The 16,739-nt window shown below is 37.4% G+C and overlaps 2 protein-coding genes across 2 annotated transcripts; one reads left to right on the top strand and one right to left on the bottom strand.

Annotated features, from left to right (window-relative positions):
• The first annotated feature begins 241 nt into the window (after positions 1–241).
• dclre1a (DNA cross-link repair 1A (PSO2 homolog, S. cerevisiae)) lies at positions 242–10,495 on the top strand. Its single transcript, XM_056771639.1, has 9 exons — positions 242–863; positions 995–2,383; positions 2,614–2,747; positions 3,089–3,207; positions 3,337–3,480; positions 3,744–3,889; positions 5,076–5,230; positions 6,666–6,804; positions 9,993–10,495. The coding sequence occupies exons 1-9, from the start codon at positions 464–466 to the stop codon at positions 10,154–10,156; spliced, it is 2,790 nt and encodes a 929-aa protein (XP_056627617.1). The 5' UTR covers positions 242–463; the 3' UTR covers positions 10,157–10,495.
• Positions 10,496–10,696: 201 nt separating this feature from the next.
• plekhs1.1 (pleckstrin homology domain containing S1, tandem duplicate 1) lies at positions 10,697–15,681 on the bottom strand. The gene is made up of 13 exons (XM_056771640.1): positions 15,587–15,681; positions 15,084–15,122; positions 14,856–14,947; positions 14,659–14,774; positions 14,208–14,363; positions 13,990–14,035; positions 13,651–13,734; positions 13,424–13,534; positions 13,292–13,341; positions 13,069–13,149; positions 11,794–11,883; positions 11,571–11,703; positions 10,697–11,488 (listed from the first exon to the last, which is right to left on the bottom strand). The coding sequence occupies exons 2-13, from the start codon at positions 15,100–15,102 to the stop codon at positions 11,444–11,446; spliced, it is 1,023 nt and encodes a 340-aa protein (XP_056627618.1). The 5' UTR covers positions 15,103–15,122; positions 15,587–15,681; the 3' UTR covers positions 10,697–11,443.
• Positions 15,682–16,739: the final 1,058 nt, after the last annotated feature.

The following is a 16,739-nucleotide window of genomic DNA, read 5'->3' as shown; positions in this document are numbered from 1 at the left end:
CCACAACACACTGAGCGAATGTGCGTTGACATTCACGCTCAGCACATTCGCCAAACATCAGGAAGTCAACCACTTAAAAAATGAGGCAAGAGTATTCCACATAGTATTATAAAATAAATATCATACATTTAATAGATTTTAATTATGTTTAATTTAAGGCCCTGTATTTATTCTCGAAATGTTTACGTAACTTAACATGCGGAAAGCGTCAAACCGAATTTAAAATAGCTGTACTTTCAACAGTGGCGGTAACTGTAAGCCAGAGAATCATCGGTTTGTTTTTAACAGGTACTACATATGAACATGTTTTGTTTAAATAAGGCAAAATGTATCGTTTCGACGACTTTTAGCTGTATTTGCGAGTTTCAACATGACACGGTTTGTATGCGTCAGTGGATTTTAATTCTAAAGAAATGAACGCGTTCTGTCGAAACAAACCCGAGAGTTTTATTAACGTTCACAAATGTCACAGAGCCGGTCTGAGAGTGACATATGGGACTATAAACCTCTTAAAAAGACCAAGAGAAAATCCAACATCTCTGACGAACGTGTGGCAAAAAGGGGAAAGCGGCGCAAATCATCAGCGCAAAAAATAAACACGGAGCACAACTGTGCGGATTTAGGCCAAAATAGAGATGGTTGTCTAACCAATGAAAGCTCACACCAACAGACTCCATCAGACCAAGAACAGGCCTCAAACTCCCAGGATGTGCAGCATGGGAGATCTAGAGATGCCCAGGAGAAACAGGCCGAGTCTGGGGGCTTCTGTCCTGTCTGTCAGATGCCATTTTCCATCCTAGTGGTGCAGTCCCAACAATGGCATGTTGCAGAATGCTTAGATACCCCAGGCGAGGACTCGAGAGGTAATGCTTTTCGTTTATGTTTAATCGAAGTAATTGTGAGATACCCATAACCTTTAACAAAGAACTGTTGTTTTATTCTTCATCAATCATCACTCTAAATGCATGACAACTAATATTTCTTCTTGTTACAGAATGTCCAGATGGTCTACACTGCACGTCCACCATCCCCAGTCACTACAAGAGGTACAGCCACTCTCTCCTCGCTCACAGTCGAGCACGGAATGACAGTGTCAGTACAGTGCCGACTCAAACCTGCACAGTTAAAGCTATCTCAGACTTTAAGTCTGTTGGCAATGATGCTCCTTTGTCTAGTACGGAGAGCTCTGTGGACAGCGCTGTGAACGTATCCATCTTTTCCAGCCAAAGTTCATCTCTTGGTGAAAGCCTGACGCAAACTCCAACCAAGACCAATGCCTTGCTTCTCTTGCGCTCCCCTAACACTGACGATATTAAGAAAAAGAAAGGCTGGTCTTCTTCCACCAAGAGATCTCAATCCCAGAGTTCATCACAGGAGGTCAGAAGCTCCACTCCAGTTAAACCAGAGACTGAAGTTAAAGAGGAGTTCTCTGCATTTAATGATGATGATTATATCTCCTACTCTCCACTGTCTGAACTTCCAGGTGTTAATGAGGGGCACGCAACACAAAAAACAAAGAAAGAGCTTTTGTTTCATGGTGATACTGTACATGGTGATGAACGTGAGGTTGATGGAGAAGATGGTGATGAGGATTCTCTCAAATTGTTCAGTGATGATGATGAGCTGTTCATAAACATGCTGGACCACTTTGAGACTAACAGCCAGGAACTTGGCCCACATGACTCATTAAACTCCTGTTTGAAATCTCAGTCTTCATTAACACCAGATGACCTAATCGCTTCCAGTTTCACAGTTGTTTCTGATGGAAAATCTCAACATGGACCTCTTTCTCAGTCTGTAGAGAAACAGTTAACAGCAAACAGTAAACCTACAGACACCCAACTTCAGTCACCCCAAAGCTTGGTATTAGAGTGCCTTCGAGAACGCATTTCTAGTCCTGCCCACATCAACAGTTTGGGATCAGAAGCTACCTCTGCTAATATTAGCCAAGATTTGTTTTCCAGTCAGACACCACTATCTAATACCCAGAAGATGCTTTCCATGGCTCCAAGGAGAACCCAGACTAGAGGAGGTCCCTCTGGATTAAAGCAAACGGACATTGGGGTGTTTTTCGGCCTGAAGCCTTTGACTCGAAGCAAGGCTGTTGAGGAAGTGGATGGTAAGGAAGCTGACCAGCAAGGATCTAGAAAAGCGAGGATTGTAGAAGCTAATGGCCAAGATGCAAAGCGAGCGGGTGGGCGCCATAGGAAGAACGAAGTTTCCAACGTCTCTCCTGCTGCAGAAGATGGCACAGCTCAACCCACGCAAACAGAAGGAGGAAGAGGAGGGAGGGCAGCGGGGTGGAAAAGATGGAACCGGGAAAAAGCGACAGATGGAGATCCTGAGGTGCACAAGCGCTGTCCGTTCTACAAGAAAATACCTGGTTTGTGAATCGCTTTAATCTGAAGTTTCATGCTTTTGTTTTGACCTACTTGTTGTTATTTTACGTAAGCAACTACATTTTAAATATAAACTACAGCAGATTGTGTTCATTTGATCAGTTTACGCAAGTAAAATATATGAGAATAACTTTTTTAATATAATTTTGTTTGGGGGACAGTGTAGTGGTCCAAAGTCGTTTGGTGACTGTTATATTATATACTGTCTTTTCAGGAACTGGTTTTGTTGTGGATGCCTTTCAGTATGGGCTTGTTGAAGGTGTCACAGCCTACTTTCTCACCCACTTCCACTCAGACCACTACATTGGCTTGAAGAAAAACTCAGTTTTTCCTATCTACTGCAACAAAGTATGCCTGTCTGTCTTATATATCATAACACATAACACAGAATAGCTCTATATGAAGAGTTTGGTTCCAAAATTCTTTTTTGTTTTTAATTGTACATTCCAATTAATATCAATTAAACTGCAGTTGGTTTGTTTTGATTATAACTGATAATAAGTAAAACAATACAGCTAACTTACAAAAAAAACATGATTATCTAATTTTGGAACTAAACTCTTCATATATTGTGTGGAGTCGCTCTTTATTGCTCTCTGCCCTCAAATGAAGAAGACAAATCATGAAAATAAGGTTTTTCATTTGCAGTTGTAGATTGTTTTTCACAGTTCTGGTTTAAATCATGGCAGATAACGGGTAACCTGGTGAAGAGCAAGCTGAAGGTAGATGAGCAGTATGTTCATGTTCTTCCAATGAACACACAATGTACGGTTCAAGGGGTGAAGGTCACTTTCTTGGATGCTAACCAGTGAGTATATTGGGCGTCTGTTTTCTCTTGTTTGTAATTGCTTTACTTTATATCTACACAGTTTTTTATAATTTTTTGCATCTCTAATATAATCAAGGTTTTAATTACTCTGGCTGTTTTGCCCCCCAGCTGTCCCGGGGCAGCCATTTTGCTGTTTGTGCTGCCAGATGGCCAGACGGTTCTCCACACAGGTGACTTCCGGGCTGAACCCTCCATGGAGCGCTACCCAGAGCTGCAGGGACTCAGGATCCAAAGTCTTTATCTAGACACAACGTGAGTATTCTGCTTATTCTGTACTAAAAGGACTTTTTCTTCTTAAACTGAAGTGCTTTGCCCTTGAAATATACAATACTAAGGACTCTTATGTTCTCCGTCATCTTTTTCTATTGAGCAATTCATATCATTGTTAAGATTTTAATGAAAAATGTTTTAGGAATTTAAAAAAGAGTGCCAGACTTGCACTAGGGATCACAGACGTATGAACCCTTTTGTATACAGTAGAATTGTAATATTTTTAAGACACTTTTCATCCATAGGTATTGCAGTCCAGAGTACACCTTTCCCACTCAACAGGAAGTCATCACTTTTGCTGTAAACACGGCCTTCGAATGGGTCACGCTAAACCCTCGTACGCTTATAGTATGTGGCACCTATGCAGTAGGGAAAGAGAAGGTCTTTCTGGGTGAGTAATGCTGCTTTGTTTGTGCTGCTATCCACACTTGAAAAGAAAGTTTTTACTTTTCTAAAGAACACGACTCATGAATGAGGCTTTTACATGACCTTTGATGTCCCAACATGGAAATAGATTTTCTGTTCCACACTGTCTGAATCACAAATGGACCTTCGCCGGCAGCCTTTTTCTATCCTACACCTATTCAATTGTAAAGCTGCGTCCCATTTTATGTCTGTTGTCTCATAAGTGAGAAGAGATAAAAATAATACAGACATTGTTAGATATTGATGCAGCCCTTATTAAATGGATAAGGCGAAAAAATGTATGGAAATAGCGTAACGTACCAAAACCACGACCATGTAAAACCAAATAAAATTAAATTGTTTGTCACTGAAATCAAACATAAACATGATTACTGAAAAGTTTTATGTTCTCAGTTTGTTGTGTTTATTAAAGTTAAGGTTTAATAGAAATTTACGTGCTCGTTGTTACAATATGTTAAGCTGTTTCCTTATAACGGATTTCTATAAGGGAGAAACGCTTAACACAAGATTTATCACTTTATCCGTTTAATAAAAGTCTAATTTTTTTAACAGCAGCCAGTATTTATTATGAGGCTTTACATAAATTTTAGCTCACCTGGCTATTCTTTAGATACATTAATCCTAGTTAAGTGTATCAAAAAAGTTATCTGGCTCAGCGCCGCTATACCGCAGATTCAGGTTTACAAACCACTTTTATCTCAGTTTCTCAGTCGATACTTGCATGTTCCCCCTTCATGAACATAAACTTTTGCTGCACAATATGAACACCTTGTGGTTTCATGGTTTGATCGATTTGAACATCAACGCCAAATGCAGGCATTTTGTGTTTGTGATAAGTGAATTCCTATGGCACTTGCTGCCCTCCATCTGCACTTCACGCAGTGGCCCGACATCATGTGCAAACAACAAATTGCGAATCTCTAAATGTAGAAAATACGTTTACTTCTGCCCCATCTTACCTTCATGCATCACACTGAATCTGAAGGAATTTGTTTTAGATTAAGAAGACTGCACATATATCCATAAGTTTGACACAAAAATCACTATGATGTGCAAATAATGCACAATTTGCTTACATGCACATCCCTCAGTCATGGCTGTTTGTGCATCCCTAATAAACGTTTCTATACCTGTCTCTTCTGTTCCTCTAGCTGTGTCGGAGGTGTTGGGCTCTAAGGTGTGTTTGTCCAGGGACAAGTATAACACCATGTGCTGTCTGGAGTCTGAGCAGATTGGTCAGCGCATTACGACAGACTGGCAGGCGGCTCAAGTGCACGTGCTTCCTATGATGCAGCTTAATTTCAAAGTGAGTTGAGTTTCACTAAATAAAAACGTTGTCAATCCAAAATTAAGAAAAGCGTTTATTTTACCTTTCACAATGTTTGTGCTGCTGTGCAGTTCATAAGCGTATAAAAATACCTGGTTATGCTAAACACAATCAACGAGGGTGTTTACTTCGGTTTAGATTTTAATATTCATGCAGCGTTTTCCGTTATCTTTAATTTTCCTTGACAGCGCATTTATGCTAATTTGGGAGGAAAAATTTAAACTCTAATTACCTAGACTGAGTGCCAGCGCAGTAGTTCTGGCAGCGGCTGTGCTGATTGAGTCCGACTGAAAATAAATTTTAATGAGACAGATGCAGATCATAAAGATGAGGTACACAACTGAGCCCTCAACCATTAAAAGCAACTTTTCTCACTTGTGCCAATGTTGATGTTGATTTATGTCAATGTGGGAACTGTTCCCAATGAGCAATGTGTTTAAATGCCCATGACAAGGGGGAACAAAAAATCGCAAGGTTAATTGTAAATTGCGCAGTTTTTTTGTCCTACGACATTGTGAGAAGTCATTATGTATATTGTCAAGAAGTCTTGATTGTGGCGACTACATTGTGGCATGTACAATGATAGTGCCACTTAAAATAAAGGTCTAGACCTTTATTTTATTTATCAGATTAATTGCATTATGCCAATAAAGGTAGGTTGCAGACTTTATTACTGAAAATGGATGTGGAGGAGTCAACCGAATCTGACTCAACAATTTTACAACAAAGTAAACCTTTGCCATTTTCCCACATCAACACAAATGTATTATAAGAATACTTCCACTAGGGGTGGGAATCGTTTGGTCCCTCACGATTGATTCAGAATCGATTCTTAGGGTGACGATTCTGAATCGAATCGATTCTTGACTTACTAATTAGAATACAGAAAACGTCATTACGTGATGAATTGAACGAGCTGTTTCTCCCTGCCGCTCACTGCTCAGAGTTTATGCAGAGAAAGACCATCCTGAAATGGATTTAGTTATATTGAAATTAAGTACAACTGGGCTGAATGTTTTTTTCTTTCTCTACTGCTCGTATATGCTCCACTGTATCTCTGTGAGGTCTGCGTTTTTGAACTGGACCGGGTGCTGCACCTCTCTCTCGGTTGATTTCCGCCATTTTTGTTCCGATGACATCACGTTATTATATTTACTTAAAAAAAGAAAAAAGAAAAGAAAAAAGACTTTTTTTAATTTGTGAATCGATTTGAATCGCTAGAAGACTGAATCGCGATTCATATTTGAAAAAAAAAAATTCTCCCACCCTTAACTTCCATTGTTGCTATTTAGTCATAAAATGAGCATTGAGAGGTATTAACATAAATATTTTCATGACATGGATATTCATTTTGGGGGTTTTATCATATAATTGATCAGATTTTTGTTTTCACTTCCCATTGTTCACCTTACAGAATTTGCGGACACACTTAAAGAAGTTCTCAAGGAAGTATGACCAGCTCGTGGCCTTTAAGCCCACAGGATGGACCTTCAAGCAGACTGTGAGAGTGGAAGACATACAGCCTCAGTCCCAGGGCAACATCAGTATTTATGGTATGTCTCGGCTTCACAACAAACCTTCCATACACAGACTTAGTATTTTTTATTTTTTTATTTTTTTTATTCATTTAATGCAAGAGTTGAAAGTAAAGTATATGAAAAACTTTTTCATAAGCGCTCACATCTCACATGTAGGTCTTTGTTTACTTGCAATATTTTTAGAAAAGAAAATGTCTTTTTTTTTTCCTGCTGATGGATGTCTATTCGGCAGTGCAGGAGCTGAAAGTGGGGCATTTACACTTTAAAACCAAACTTAGATTGCTAGGATGAAAAACAATTACAATCAAGCCAAGCTGATGTTGTTGCCAAATTATGTTTTTTCGTAATATTGTATTTGCATTTTGATTTTGCAGGAGTACAAAAATACACCGTTTTGTCTGGTGACGTCAGCGGGCAAAATAAGGAGTATTTTTGTCATGCTCTTCAATGAAAATGGAAATAAGACATTAAAAGAAAATAAAAAACACATTACGGTTGTGCACCATTTACTTGCATGTATGACAGACAGTTTTATGGCAATTTAATAGGTTTCTTCTATTCTGCTTAAAGGTTAGGCCTGTACCGACAAGACAAAATGGACTAGACATGTTGTATTTTATTGATATCTGTCACACCGTCTCTTCCTTAATGAGATCTTAAAGCTTATTACTTTCCATTAAATTAAATAAGTGTAAAATAACGTAGTCTTGTCAATCCGTGGCACTGATTCGATTATGCTGAATAGCTTCACTCATACGCTTCTGTGTGTGGAATATAATTGCATTATATCGATTTTTCTTCCCTTCCTGCAGTTGTTAGAAATGCTGAATGTCGTTTAAGTCAAAGCACAGCACTGTCTTTATTATCAGAATCAGCAAATGTGATTTGACCCTGAGAAAACTCAAGATTTGGGTTTTGCAAGGCCATGGCTTCAATTTCCCAATATCAGCGGAGTGCAGAGGAGTCAGGACCTGCCTCAGGCAACAGTGCATCTCATTTTACAGACTCCACTGCAATCTGAGACATCCAACATGGGAAAATGTATGCTTGTTACTTTAGGTCTTTACACAGACACAGTTGGCTTCAGATAATATAGTTGTAGCATTGGATTAAAGTTTTTTGCGGAAGGAAATAATGTTTTGATGATTGTTTTCAAGGGCCATGGAATCAGGACTTTAACTGATGTATGGCCTTATAGATTTGTATATGCACATCTGTTCAGTACTCAGATAGTTGGTCCAACATGCTGAATGTAATTGGGAACTATGCTGATAAATGGAGGTTAAGCATCTGGTTATTATAGTAACGAGCAATTTGATTGTCAATATCAGAGATACTGTGAAATATGGTCATGTAAAACCACTTTGTACCTATTTTAGTTTTAGTTTCAAGTATCTCCTCATAAATATGGCTGTTTCACTTTCAAGTGTATTGGAAAACAGTATGACTGTCTTCAAGGGCTTTACAGGACTGCCACACAGAGGAAAAGTGCTTAGATAATAGTATTAGAATTTATAAGAATTTTCTAAGGTTTTCCAGGACCCAAGGTTTTCTAGGACTATCGGTTTTCCAGGGCTTTCCAGGACTTTCGTTTTTCAAGGGTTTTCCAGGACTTTCAATGGGTTTCGAGGGCTTTCCTAGCTTGACTACTTCAAACTTCGTACATCCGCTAAATTTCTTTTCGCTTCTGTACTCGGTCTGATATAGCAAACAATCTCCCAGATTATCTCCGGCTTCTTACCAGCCGTCCAACCAGCGAACAGAGAGCTGGCTGAGAGCCATAACGCTAAGCACCGAATTTAAGATTGTATTTAAACGACAGCGTGAGAAATGGAGATGATGTTCAACTGTATCAACTTTTACCGATCGTCAGCGAGAAACTAAGGAGGCCAAAGTCCGGCAAGGCAATAATTAGGATTTAACCCACCTCGTTGGCACTGCTCCGTGATGGCAAGTTCATTGCCTTCCTCTGCTTTTTTATGGTCCTTGGAGTTTTAGAGGGTGTATCTCGGCCTCTTTTATCTGTCAAGCTCGAACTGGCACCCTTTGACAGTTCAGTGTCTCCTTTTATTTCCAGTCCTTGAATATTGCCATATCATACTGCAATATTGCAATTAACTTGCAGCATTTCCGAAAGACTATAAATGAGTGTTTTAAAGAACTTATCCTAACTTTGACAATTGGCTGCAAATATTTTCTTGATTGTCTTTACTGTCAAATAGTAGTTAGATGCACTGATTGTACCATGGATGAATAAATTTACTTCACATAATCTGAAAAGGTCGTTTGCAGCCATCTTCACATTTTGCTCGATGGTTTTGCAGCGCCATAACAAAACGCCATAACCAAATGTTATGTGATTGGCTTACGGGTACACCAAAGATTTTAAACTTCAGACAAGCACCCCCAAAAGAGACTTTCGGTTTGCAAGGGTTTTCCAGGACTTTCGGTTGTAATGGTTTTACATGACTATCGGTTTTAATGGTTTTCCAGGACTTTCGGTTTTAATGGTTTTCCATGACTATCGGTTTTAATTGTTTTCAAGGACTTTCGGTTTTAATGGTTTTCCATGACTATCGGTTTTAATGGTTTTCAATGACTTTCGGTTTTAATGGTTTTCCATGACTATCGGTTTTAATGGTTTTCAAGGACTTTCGGTTTTAATGGTTTTCCATGACTATCGGTTTTAATGGTTTTCAAGGACTTTCGGTTTTCCAGGGCTTTTAGATTTTAAAAGTTTTCCAGAACCCATGGTTTCAAGGGTTTTTCAGGACCCACAGTTTTCCATTGCTTGAAAAGGAGAAAGGTGCTTAAATTTGTGAAGGCAATATAAATGGATTTTGTAAATTATTTTGATTAAAATTGTTCTGCATACTGCCAGCGAACACTCTTGTGTTAGTTTATATCCAAAATGCATCCAAATTCATTATGAAGTTGAGAAGAAAGGTATTGAATTGTTGGGCAGGTAAAGATTGACTGCTGTACTTTTGGTATGTGATTTTCTATGGCAGTGAGTAAGTTAATTTTACATTTTCTAATTTTATTAGATGTGGTACTTGCTCTGAAAAGTTTGAGAACCACTAATCCTACATATCCTACAAACAAACTATGTATCTTTTCAAAAATAATAATGGCTAAATATTTTTCTCATCTTCTCAAAGGTTTTAAGAGATGCATTTCTACTCTACACTCATCTGTTTCAGGTATTCCCTACAGCGAGCACAGCAGTTATCTGGAGTTGAAGCGTTTTGTGCAGTGGCTGCGACCTAAAAAGATCATCCCTACAGTAAACGTGGGCAGCTGGAAGAGCAGGAAAGCAATGGAGAGCTACTTTCATGAGTGGCAGACAGAACCAAGAATACTCTGAGATAACCAGGCTGGAATAATACATGAAGAAAACTGACCTTCACAATTAAAGCTTTGACCAGACAGTCAAACAGTGGCTTCATGGATTTATTTGAGCTGTAGACCATGTCTGAAAAGATGGTTAGAAGAATATGGGAGTTGCAGTCCTTTAAGTGCTGATTGTACTACGGTTTAGGATGTTGCCATTCCCTCTAATGACTTCTCTTTCTGTTTTCTACCTTGTCAGTGAATAATGCAGAAATGGACCACATATGTCCTCTCGTTTTAGGAGGCACGGTTTTAACACTGCTTTGTGACTTTTTATGTATTTATTTGTATTAAATTTGATCTGGTTTACAAACTTGTTTCAATGGTTATTTAAAACAAAAATAGTAATCCTAGCTGTTCTAACATGTCTTTAGACCAGTTGTTCTCAAACTGGGGGCCCCAAGATGCAGGATGCAGGAGGGCCAGAGATTTTGTGTTATTTTATGAATTATTGAAATTAATTGTATATTTCATGCAATCAAACATCAAAAAAATAAAACCACCAACCAAAATAAAAGATGTTCCAGCATTTTATCTGTAGTTCAAGATCTGTAGGATGCACCTGTAAGTTTATACAAAACAACCCAAAATACCTCCCCAGCCTCCAAAAGCCCATGTAATTGCAAAAATAATTGGTGACAAAAACAATTTGTTGTGGCTCAAGAAGCTCGAGATGAATAAGAACAAGATCAAATCGCCACCTGGTGGTTGAACTGTAGAAAATGTTGCAGTGGGTCAATACATAGAACTGACATCTGAACTGCCACAATCTCTGTGTATATATAAATTATGTAATAATTTGCTTGTAATTTCAAACATGTTTGACGTTTTCTTCTGTAGAACAAAAAAATTGATGTTTTAAAGAATGTGGGTAACCGAACACCGGCGGTCCATATAATAGTAGTGAAGGGGTACCGCTGTTGTTCGGTTAACAACATTCTTCAACATATCTTCTTTGGTGATCTGCAGAAAAATGAAAGTCATACAGGTTTAAAATTACAAGAGAATAAGTAAATGATGACAGATTTAAAATTTCTGGGTGAACTATCCCTTTAAGATGTCCGTTGTCTGTCAAAATTTGAATACCCATCTTCCCATACCAGGACATCACAAGGTACCTCCCTAACAACTTATCAAATATAAGTGTCATCTTTACCAGTCATACAGGTAAACATGAACATTTTTACAAAAACAACTGATGACAAAATAGAGAGAGGTAGCAAAAATGCGATTAGGTCATTTCTGTCTTCAGTATGTATGATCATAGTGGAAAGGAGTCTGGGTGGCGTAGGACGGTCAGTTTAACCTAGGACGAGGCAGAAAAGAATAGGTTAAACAAGTGTCACAGTGCACATCTTTGACTGCAAAGCATTTTTATTTATGAATACCTCATGTTTGTTAAGCTTTCTTAAAAACAACTGTATGTCTTCCACTGTGTATGTTAGCAGGTCATTGACAGCTAGGATCTGATCCCCCTTATGGAATAGACATGTGGTCTCAATCTGTCTACATTCAGACACACTGGAGAGAAATAGGAGGAGAGGAGAAAAGGTAAGAAACAAAAACAAACATGGAACCCAAGTCATGTTGATGGATCTGTGTGACTTGTACCGTGGTCTTCCTGCTTCGTCTGTGAAGATAACGCCTTTCAGATCTTTAAGACTCAAGCAGATCTCCTTCTCAACAGGGGTGTGCTTCTCGCTGGAGAATAAATCATTGAATTATTATTTTAAAAGTAAAGTTAATTGACAGATAAACAGATGACACTGTTTTAATAAGGGCAAGGAAATAATTTGAGGCATTTGGACAATTCCAACATTATGGACGTGACATTTTGTGTTATGGATGTGTCATAAAAATGCTCAGAGATTGAATTTGTTACAAATATATTGAACAATCTGTTTAGATTTTACTATACACTTGTTGATAGAGTCTTAACATAAACATTTCAGTCTATGAACAAATTTTCTAATTAAAAAAAGGGAAATAAACATGCGTTATGGATGTGACAAAAGAAGGAGTTGTTTTTTGGGATGACGACAAACTTTGTAGGATTTCGGTTAAATAAAATGCACAATACTAAAGCAATAATACCCAACTAATGATGAAGGGATGCCTCTTTATAGAACATCAAATAGTTTTTTATTTTCATGTGTCCATTAATGAGGAATATGTGGCGTTATGGATGTGACAATCCTGAAAATTACCTGACTATGAAAAAACATGCACTAAAAATAAAACAAATGCTTTACAAATTTGAAGAGAGATCTCACATGGGTATTTATACCACCAAATGTTAATATCTGCGCTGTTACGAAAGTAAAAATTTATTTTTTCATGGTAAGGTTGACATTTTCACGGAATTGGCTATTTGTTTTCTTTTGAAGTCCCTCAATGTAACTTCATACTGATAAGGTAGAAATGTATCTTGGTAGAGAGAGTTTTTAAATTTGTTCATTCTGAGGCTTAAACCCCCCCTGGTTGCACTTTATTTTACAGTACGTGTATCTATAGTGTACTTATACTGTACTTACCTGAGAAAGTACTGGGTAGAATAAGGTAACTACATGGTATAAGCTTATGGGTAGGGTCAAGGGTAAGTACCTAATTATTATCCAATTATTATATTTACTGTAATAACAACACTGTATGTACAAGGGAAACAGGACCGTAAAAATAAAGTGCGACCTCCTTTATCGTATTCAGCAGAACAGCTGACATGTTACTTTAATATGAACAATGATACAATTACTCAATGACTGAGCTCACATGTGACAAATCTGAAATTTGCATCTGTCTCTTTTTTAATGCATATAGTAATTTACATATAGATCATTACAATATGACACATAACATCATGCAATGTTCATAAGAAGTCATTTTTACCTTAGTGGCTGTGTCCTTAGGTCATCAAAAGCTTTTGTCACGCAATCCAAAAGACTTTCTTCATTAGGAGCAGCACTTTCACTTTAGAGGAAAACAAATCACTGAATCATAGCTATACAGGTTTTAATGACATAAGGGTAAATAAACAATGAAAAAAAATGTCCTTTTACGTTAAACTATAAAACATATTCAGTTGTGTGTAGTGTTTGTAAATTCCTCATACCTTGATGACAATTCAGGACTGCATTCCCCTACTGAATCATCCAGTTTCATCTAAATCCATTAAACAGTTTGTGTTTTATAATGATTCATTTGAAATGTTTGTGTATGTGTTTTTAAGTGTGACTACGCAAACCTCTAATGCAGATGGGCTGGATGGCTGGTGACATTCATTGTATTTCATTTCAACATCTGCAGGTGCAGACCCCCTCTTTGGAGGCAGTGGGGGTACACGGTTACCTCCATTCTACAGTTATTGAGACACACCATGAAACTCACAAAGAATTTAGGGTAGTTATGGGAACTTATTCGGACTTGTGATTATAATGAAGTCTTTAGCTAGCACAAATTATCAATGCGTACCTGTTCAATGTCATGTGAGTTGTAGTGAGAAGATTTAGGGTCATTCATGTTCAGTGGAGCGGGATGTATGAAATATCTGGGTTGCTGTGAAGAATGATGTATGAGAGTCTTTATGGTATTTATATGAAAAATGTACGTTTTTATACGAGAGGACGAAATAATCCACATTTGTTGGATCATGAAGATTTTTCTAGACACGCTACCTCTCCGGAATTGTTTTGTGGTTCATGTCCCAAATTGCTATTTTTATTCGCCGAAAAGAAACATTTCTAGATATCCTAAATGGTATATTTCTGAATAATAAATAATTGACAGATTACTGAAAGTGAAATGTTTTACCTTCTGCAACTGGAGTAAGGCAGTGTACCATCCATCTGCCACAGCACTGATGGCATCAAAATAAAATGATATAGTAAAATCAAATATGACACTAAAAAGTTAACACAACCATCAATGCAAAAATTGGTCACTTTAGAACACAATCTTATAGAGTCTTATAATTTCTGTTCTTTCAGTCTACTTTGCAGTTGTTTTAAAAATGTGCAGTCATAGTAAACCTGTTTTCTCCTATGAGGAAATACTCTCTGTGGATCTTCTCTTTAGGATTTTCTGTGTTCATCAACAGCACACAGCATGAAGAGCACTTGAAGGTTTTACAGATCCATTCATGGGCAGGATGCGTCGTAGGGCAAGCATTCAGAAGCTTTGTGATGCTAGATAAAAATTATATATAATATATTTGAAGAGCTAGTTTCCAAAATTCCAAACTCAGTTTTATCATTTTTTCAAAAATCATGATTTCATTGTGTTTTATGATGTTTATTATAGTTTATGTTATATGATAGCTTAAATCAGGACAAACCATTTGCTGTTTGATTGATATTAATTGGAATGCACGGTAAAAACATGATTATTGAAAAACAGAGTTACCTCATTTTGGAAACAGACTCCTCATTTATGTACACATAAAAAATGCTTTGAAATCTAAAAAGTGTAAATTTTCCTTACGTGGAAACATCTATGGATTTTATAAGTGAGTCCTTCTCATCACTTCGGTAATAATTTAACATGTGAGTGCTGTCACCTGTCTTGGTTAGCACAAAAAAGCGACGCTTCCATGATTTCTGCAATGGATATATAAAACGGTTTAGAGACCCATGACCTCATTAAATCTGGTGCACATTTGTGTCAGGGGAATATAATACCATGTTTCTTAATAAGCCAGTAGGAGGAGACTTGAACAGGTAGCCAGAGTACAGTTCTTCTTCTGCTTCATGGTAAAATGTAGCATTTGAATCTTTTTAAGAAAAGTAACCAACCAGAAGTTAACACTGGTTACAAGTTTCCTCAATTTCACTTGTGAACATTCTTCTTTTATGAAACAGATTATTTTGGTTTCAGTTCTATAATGTTGACGTAGATTCCAAACATACCTGGATATCTGCTGGACATCTTTGTATTATGATACTAAACTGGATAAATAAAATGCAATTAGTTACATTGTGTTGATAGATGTATTGATAGATGTTGGCAGACTGGATTCCATAACACACATCATACAAAGGGAAAATGACTGATGTATGAGAATATGCAAAACAAATAGCAGCAATGGAGGTATTTTACATAAATATATCTCTTTTCAAAGTTACAAAATGTGAGAAATGTGAGAGCCTTATTTTACAGCTCTACACGAAGCAGCAAAGTGATCCTGAATCACAACAATGATAACAACAGCAAATGTACAAAATCTTTTCTTCTGCATTTAGATAATAATAACTGTTTTTCTATTTGTCTAACATGAGTTATTCTAAACTGAAAGCTGTTTTGCACTTTGGCAGTAGTAAACTATAGACATTTTTTGCATTGAAATATCACTAGTGATACATTTATGAAATCTACACTATAGTTATAATGCTACACATTATAAATGCATTACCTTCAGTTAAAATGTGTCCTCCGTAAAGATATTCTGCATTCCAAATGTGCTTGTCAAGATGTTAGTTAGACAGAAGATTTTTGAGAGCTCTGAGGGAGGTGGAGTTTCTGGTAAAAGATTCCTCCCTTTGTGGGAAACATATCTTTCTTTTTTTTTAGGTTTACCGAACGTTTGGTTGTGGGAAATTATGTTTTTGCCATTGAAACATTGTACATGTGATAACCATGGTTCCTCTGAAACAGGTGTGCGGGTATTATACGTGTAAATTGCTATTTCTGTGGCTTATTTAATGTGGTTTAAAATGTTTTTTTCCATTATCTCTGATTACATTTGATTACATTAGATTTAATATAAACGCTATCACATATATTTAGGCTTCTGTGTTATTTAGCTCTACACTCACCTAAAGGATTATTAGGAACACCATACTTATACTGTGTTTGACCCCCTTTCGCCTTCAGAACTGCCTTAATTCTACGTGGCATTGATTCAACAAGGTGCTGAAAGCATTCTTTAGAAATGTTGGCCCATATTGATAGGATAGCATCTTGCAGTTGATGGAGATGTGGGATGCACGAAGCTCCCGTTCCACCACATCTCAAAGATTCTCTATTGGGTTGAGATCTGGTGACTGCGGGGGCCATTTTAGTACAGTGAACTCATTGTCGTGTTCAAGAAACCAATTTGAAATGATTCGAGCTTTGTGACATGGTGCATTATCCTGCTGGAAGTAGCCATCAGAGGATGGGTACATGGTGGTCATAAAGGGATGGACATGGTCAGAAACAATGCTCATGTAGGCCGTGGCATTTTAAACGATGCCCAATTGGCACTAAGGGGCCTAAAGTGTGCCAAGAAAACATTTCCCACACCCTTACACAACCAATATAATTGCATTAATGAGAAATTGAACAGGTGTTCCTAATAATCCTTTAGGTGAGTGTATATTTATTTTTCTCATAAATGTAGGTTTGTAGATTCATTAATAAAATCGTATGATGATAGGTGGCCAAATCTTATGTCTAAAAGCTTATTAGTTAGTTATTATCATCCCCTCTGCTTTTAGGGATAAATTATGTTTTTTCACTTGGTGTGTCTCAGTGTGGCAATAGTTGCATTCAGAACATTGTGGTCCTTTAAAATCTCTTGAAAC

This window comes from Triplophysa dalaica, chromosome 17 (genome assembly GCF_015846415.1).
Source record: "Triplophysa dalaica isolate WHDGS20190420 chromosome 17, ASM1584641v1, whole genome shotgun sequence".
NCBI classification, from domain to species: Eukaryota; Metazoa; Chordata; class Actinopteri; order Cypriniformes; family Nemacheilidae; genus Triplophysa; species Triplophysa dalaica.
The sequence above is the reverse complement of the archived record's forward strand: the minus strand, read 5'-3'. Positions and strand labels throughout refer to the sequence as shown.

What these genes read in the sequence shown, in the direction of transcription:
- plekhs1.1 (XM_056771640.1), bottom strand. An exon ending in CTGGCTTATTAAGAAACATG is followed by an intron (nt 14,775 to 14,855) that starts GTATTATATTCC and finishes TATCCATTGCAG; the next exon opens with AAATCATGGAAGCGTCGCTT. An exon ending in ACTCACATGACATTGAACAG is followed by an intron (nt 13,535 to 13,650) that starts GTACGCATTGAT and finishes CAATAACTGTAG; the next exon opens with AATGGAGGTAACCGTGTACC.
- dclre1a (XM_056771639.1), top strand. Translation starts at nt 464, where the DNA reads ATGTCACAGAGCCGGTCTGAGAGTGACATATGGGACTATAAACCTCTT. An exon ending in TTCCTATCTACTGCAACAAA is followed by an intron (nt 2,748 to 3,088) that starts GTATGCCTGTCT and finishes AAATCATGGCAG; the next exon opens with ATAACGGGTAACCTGGTGAA. An exon ending in GGGCAACATCAGTATTTATG is followed by an intron (nt 6,805 to 9,992) that starts GTATGTCTCGGC and finishes CATCTGTTTCAG; the next exon opens with GTATTCCCTACAGCGAGCAC.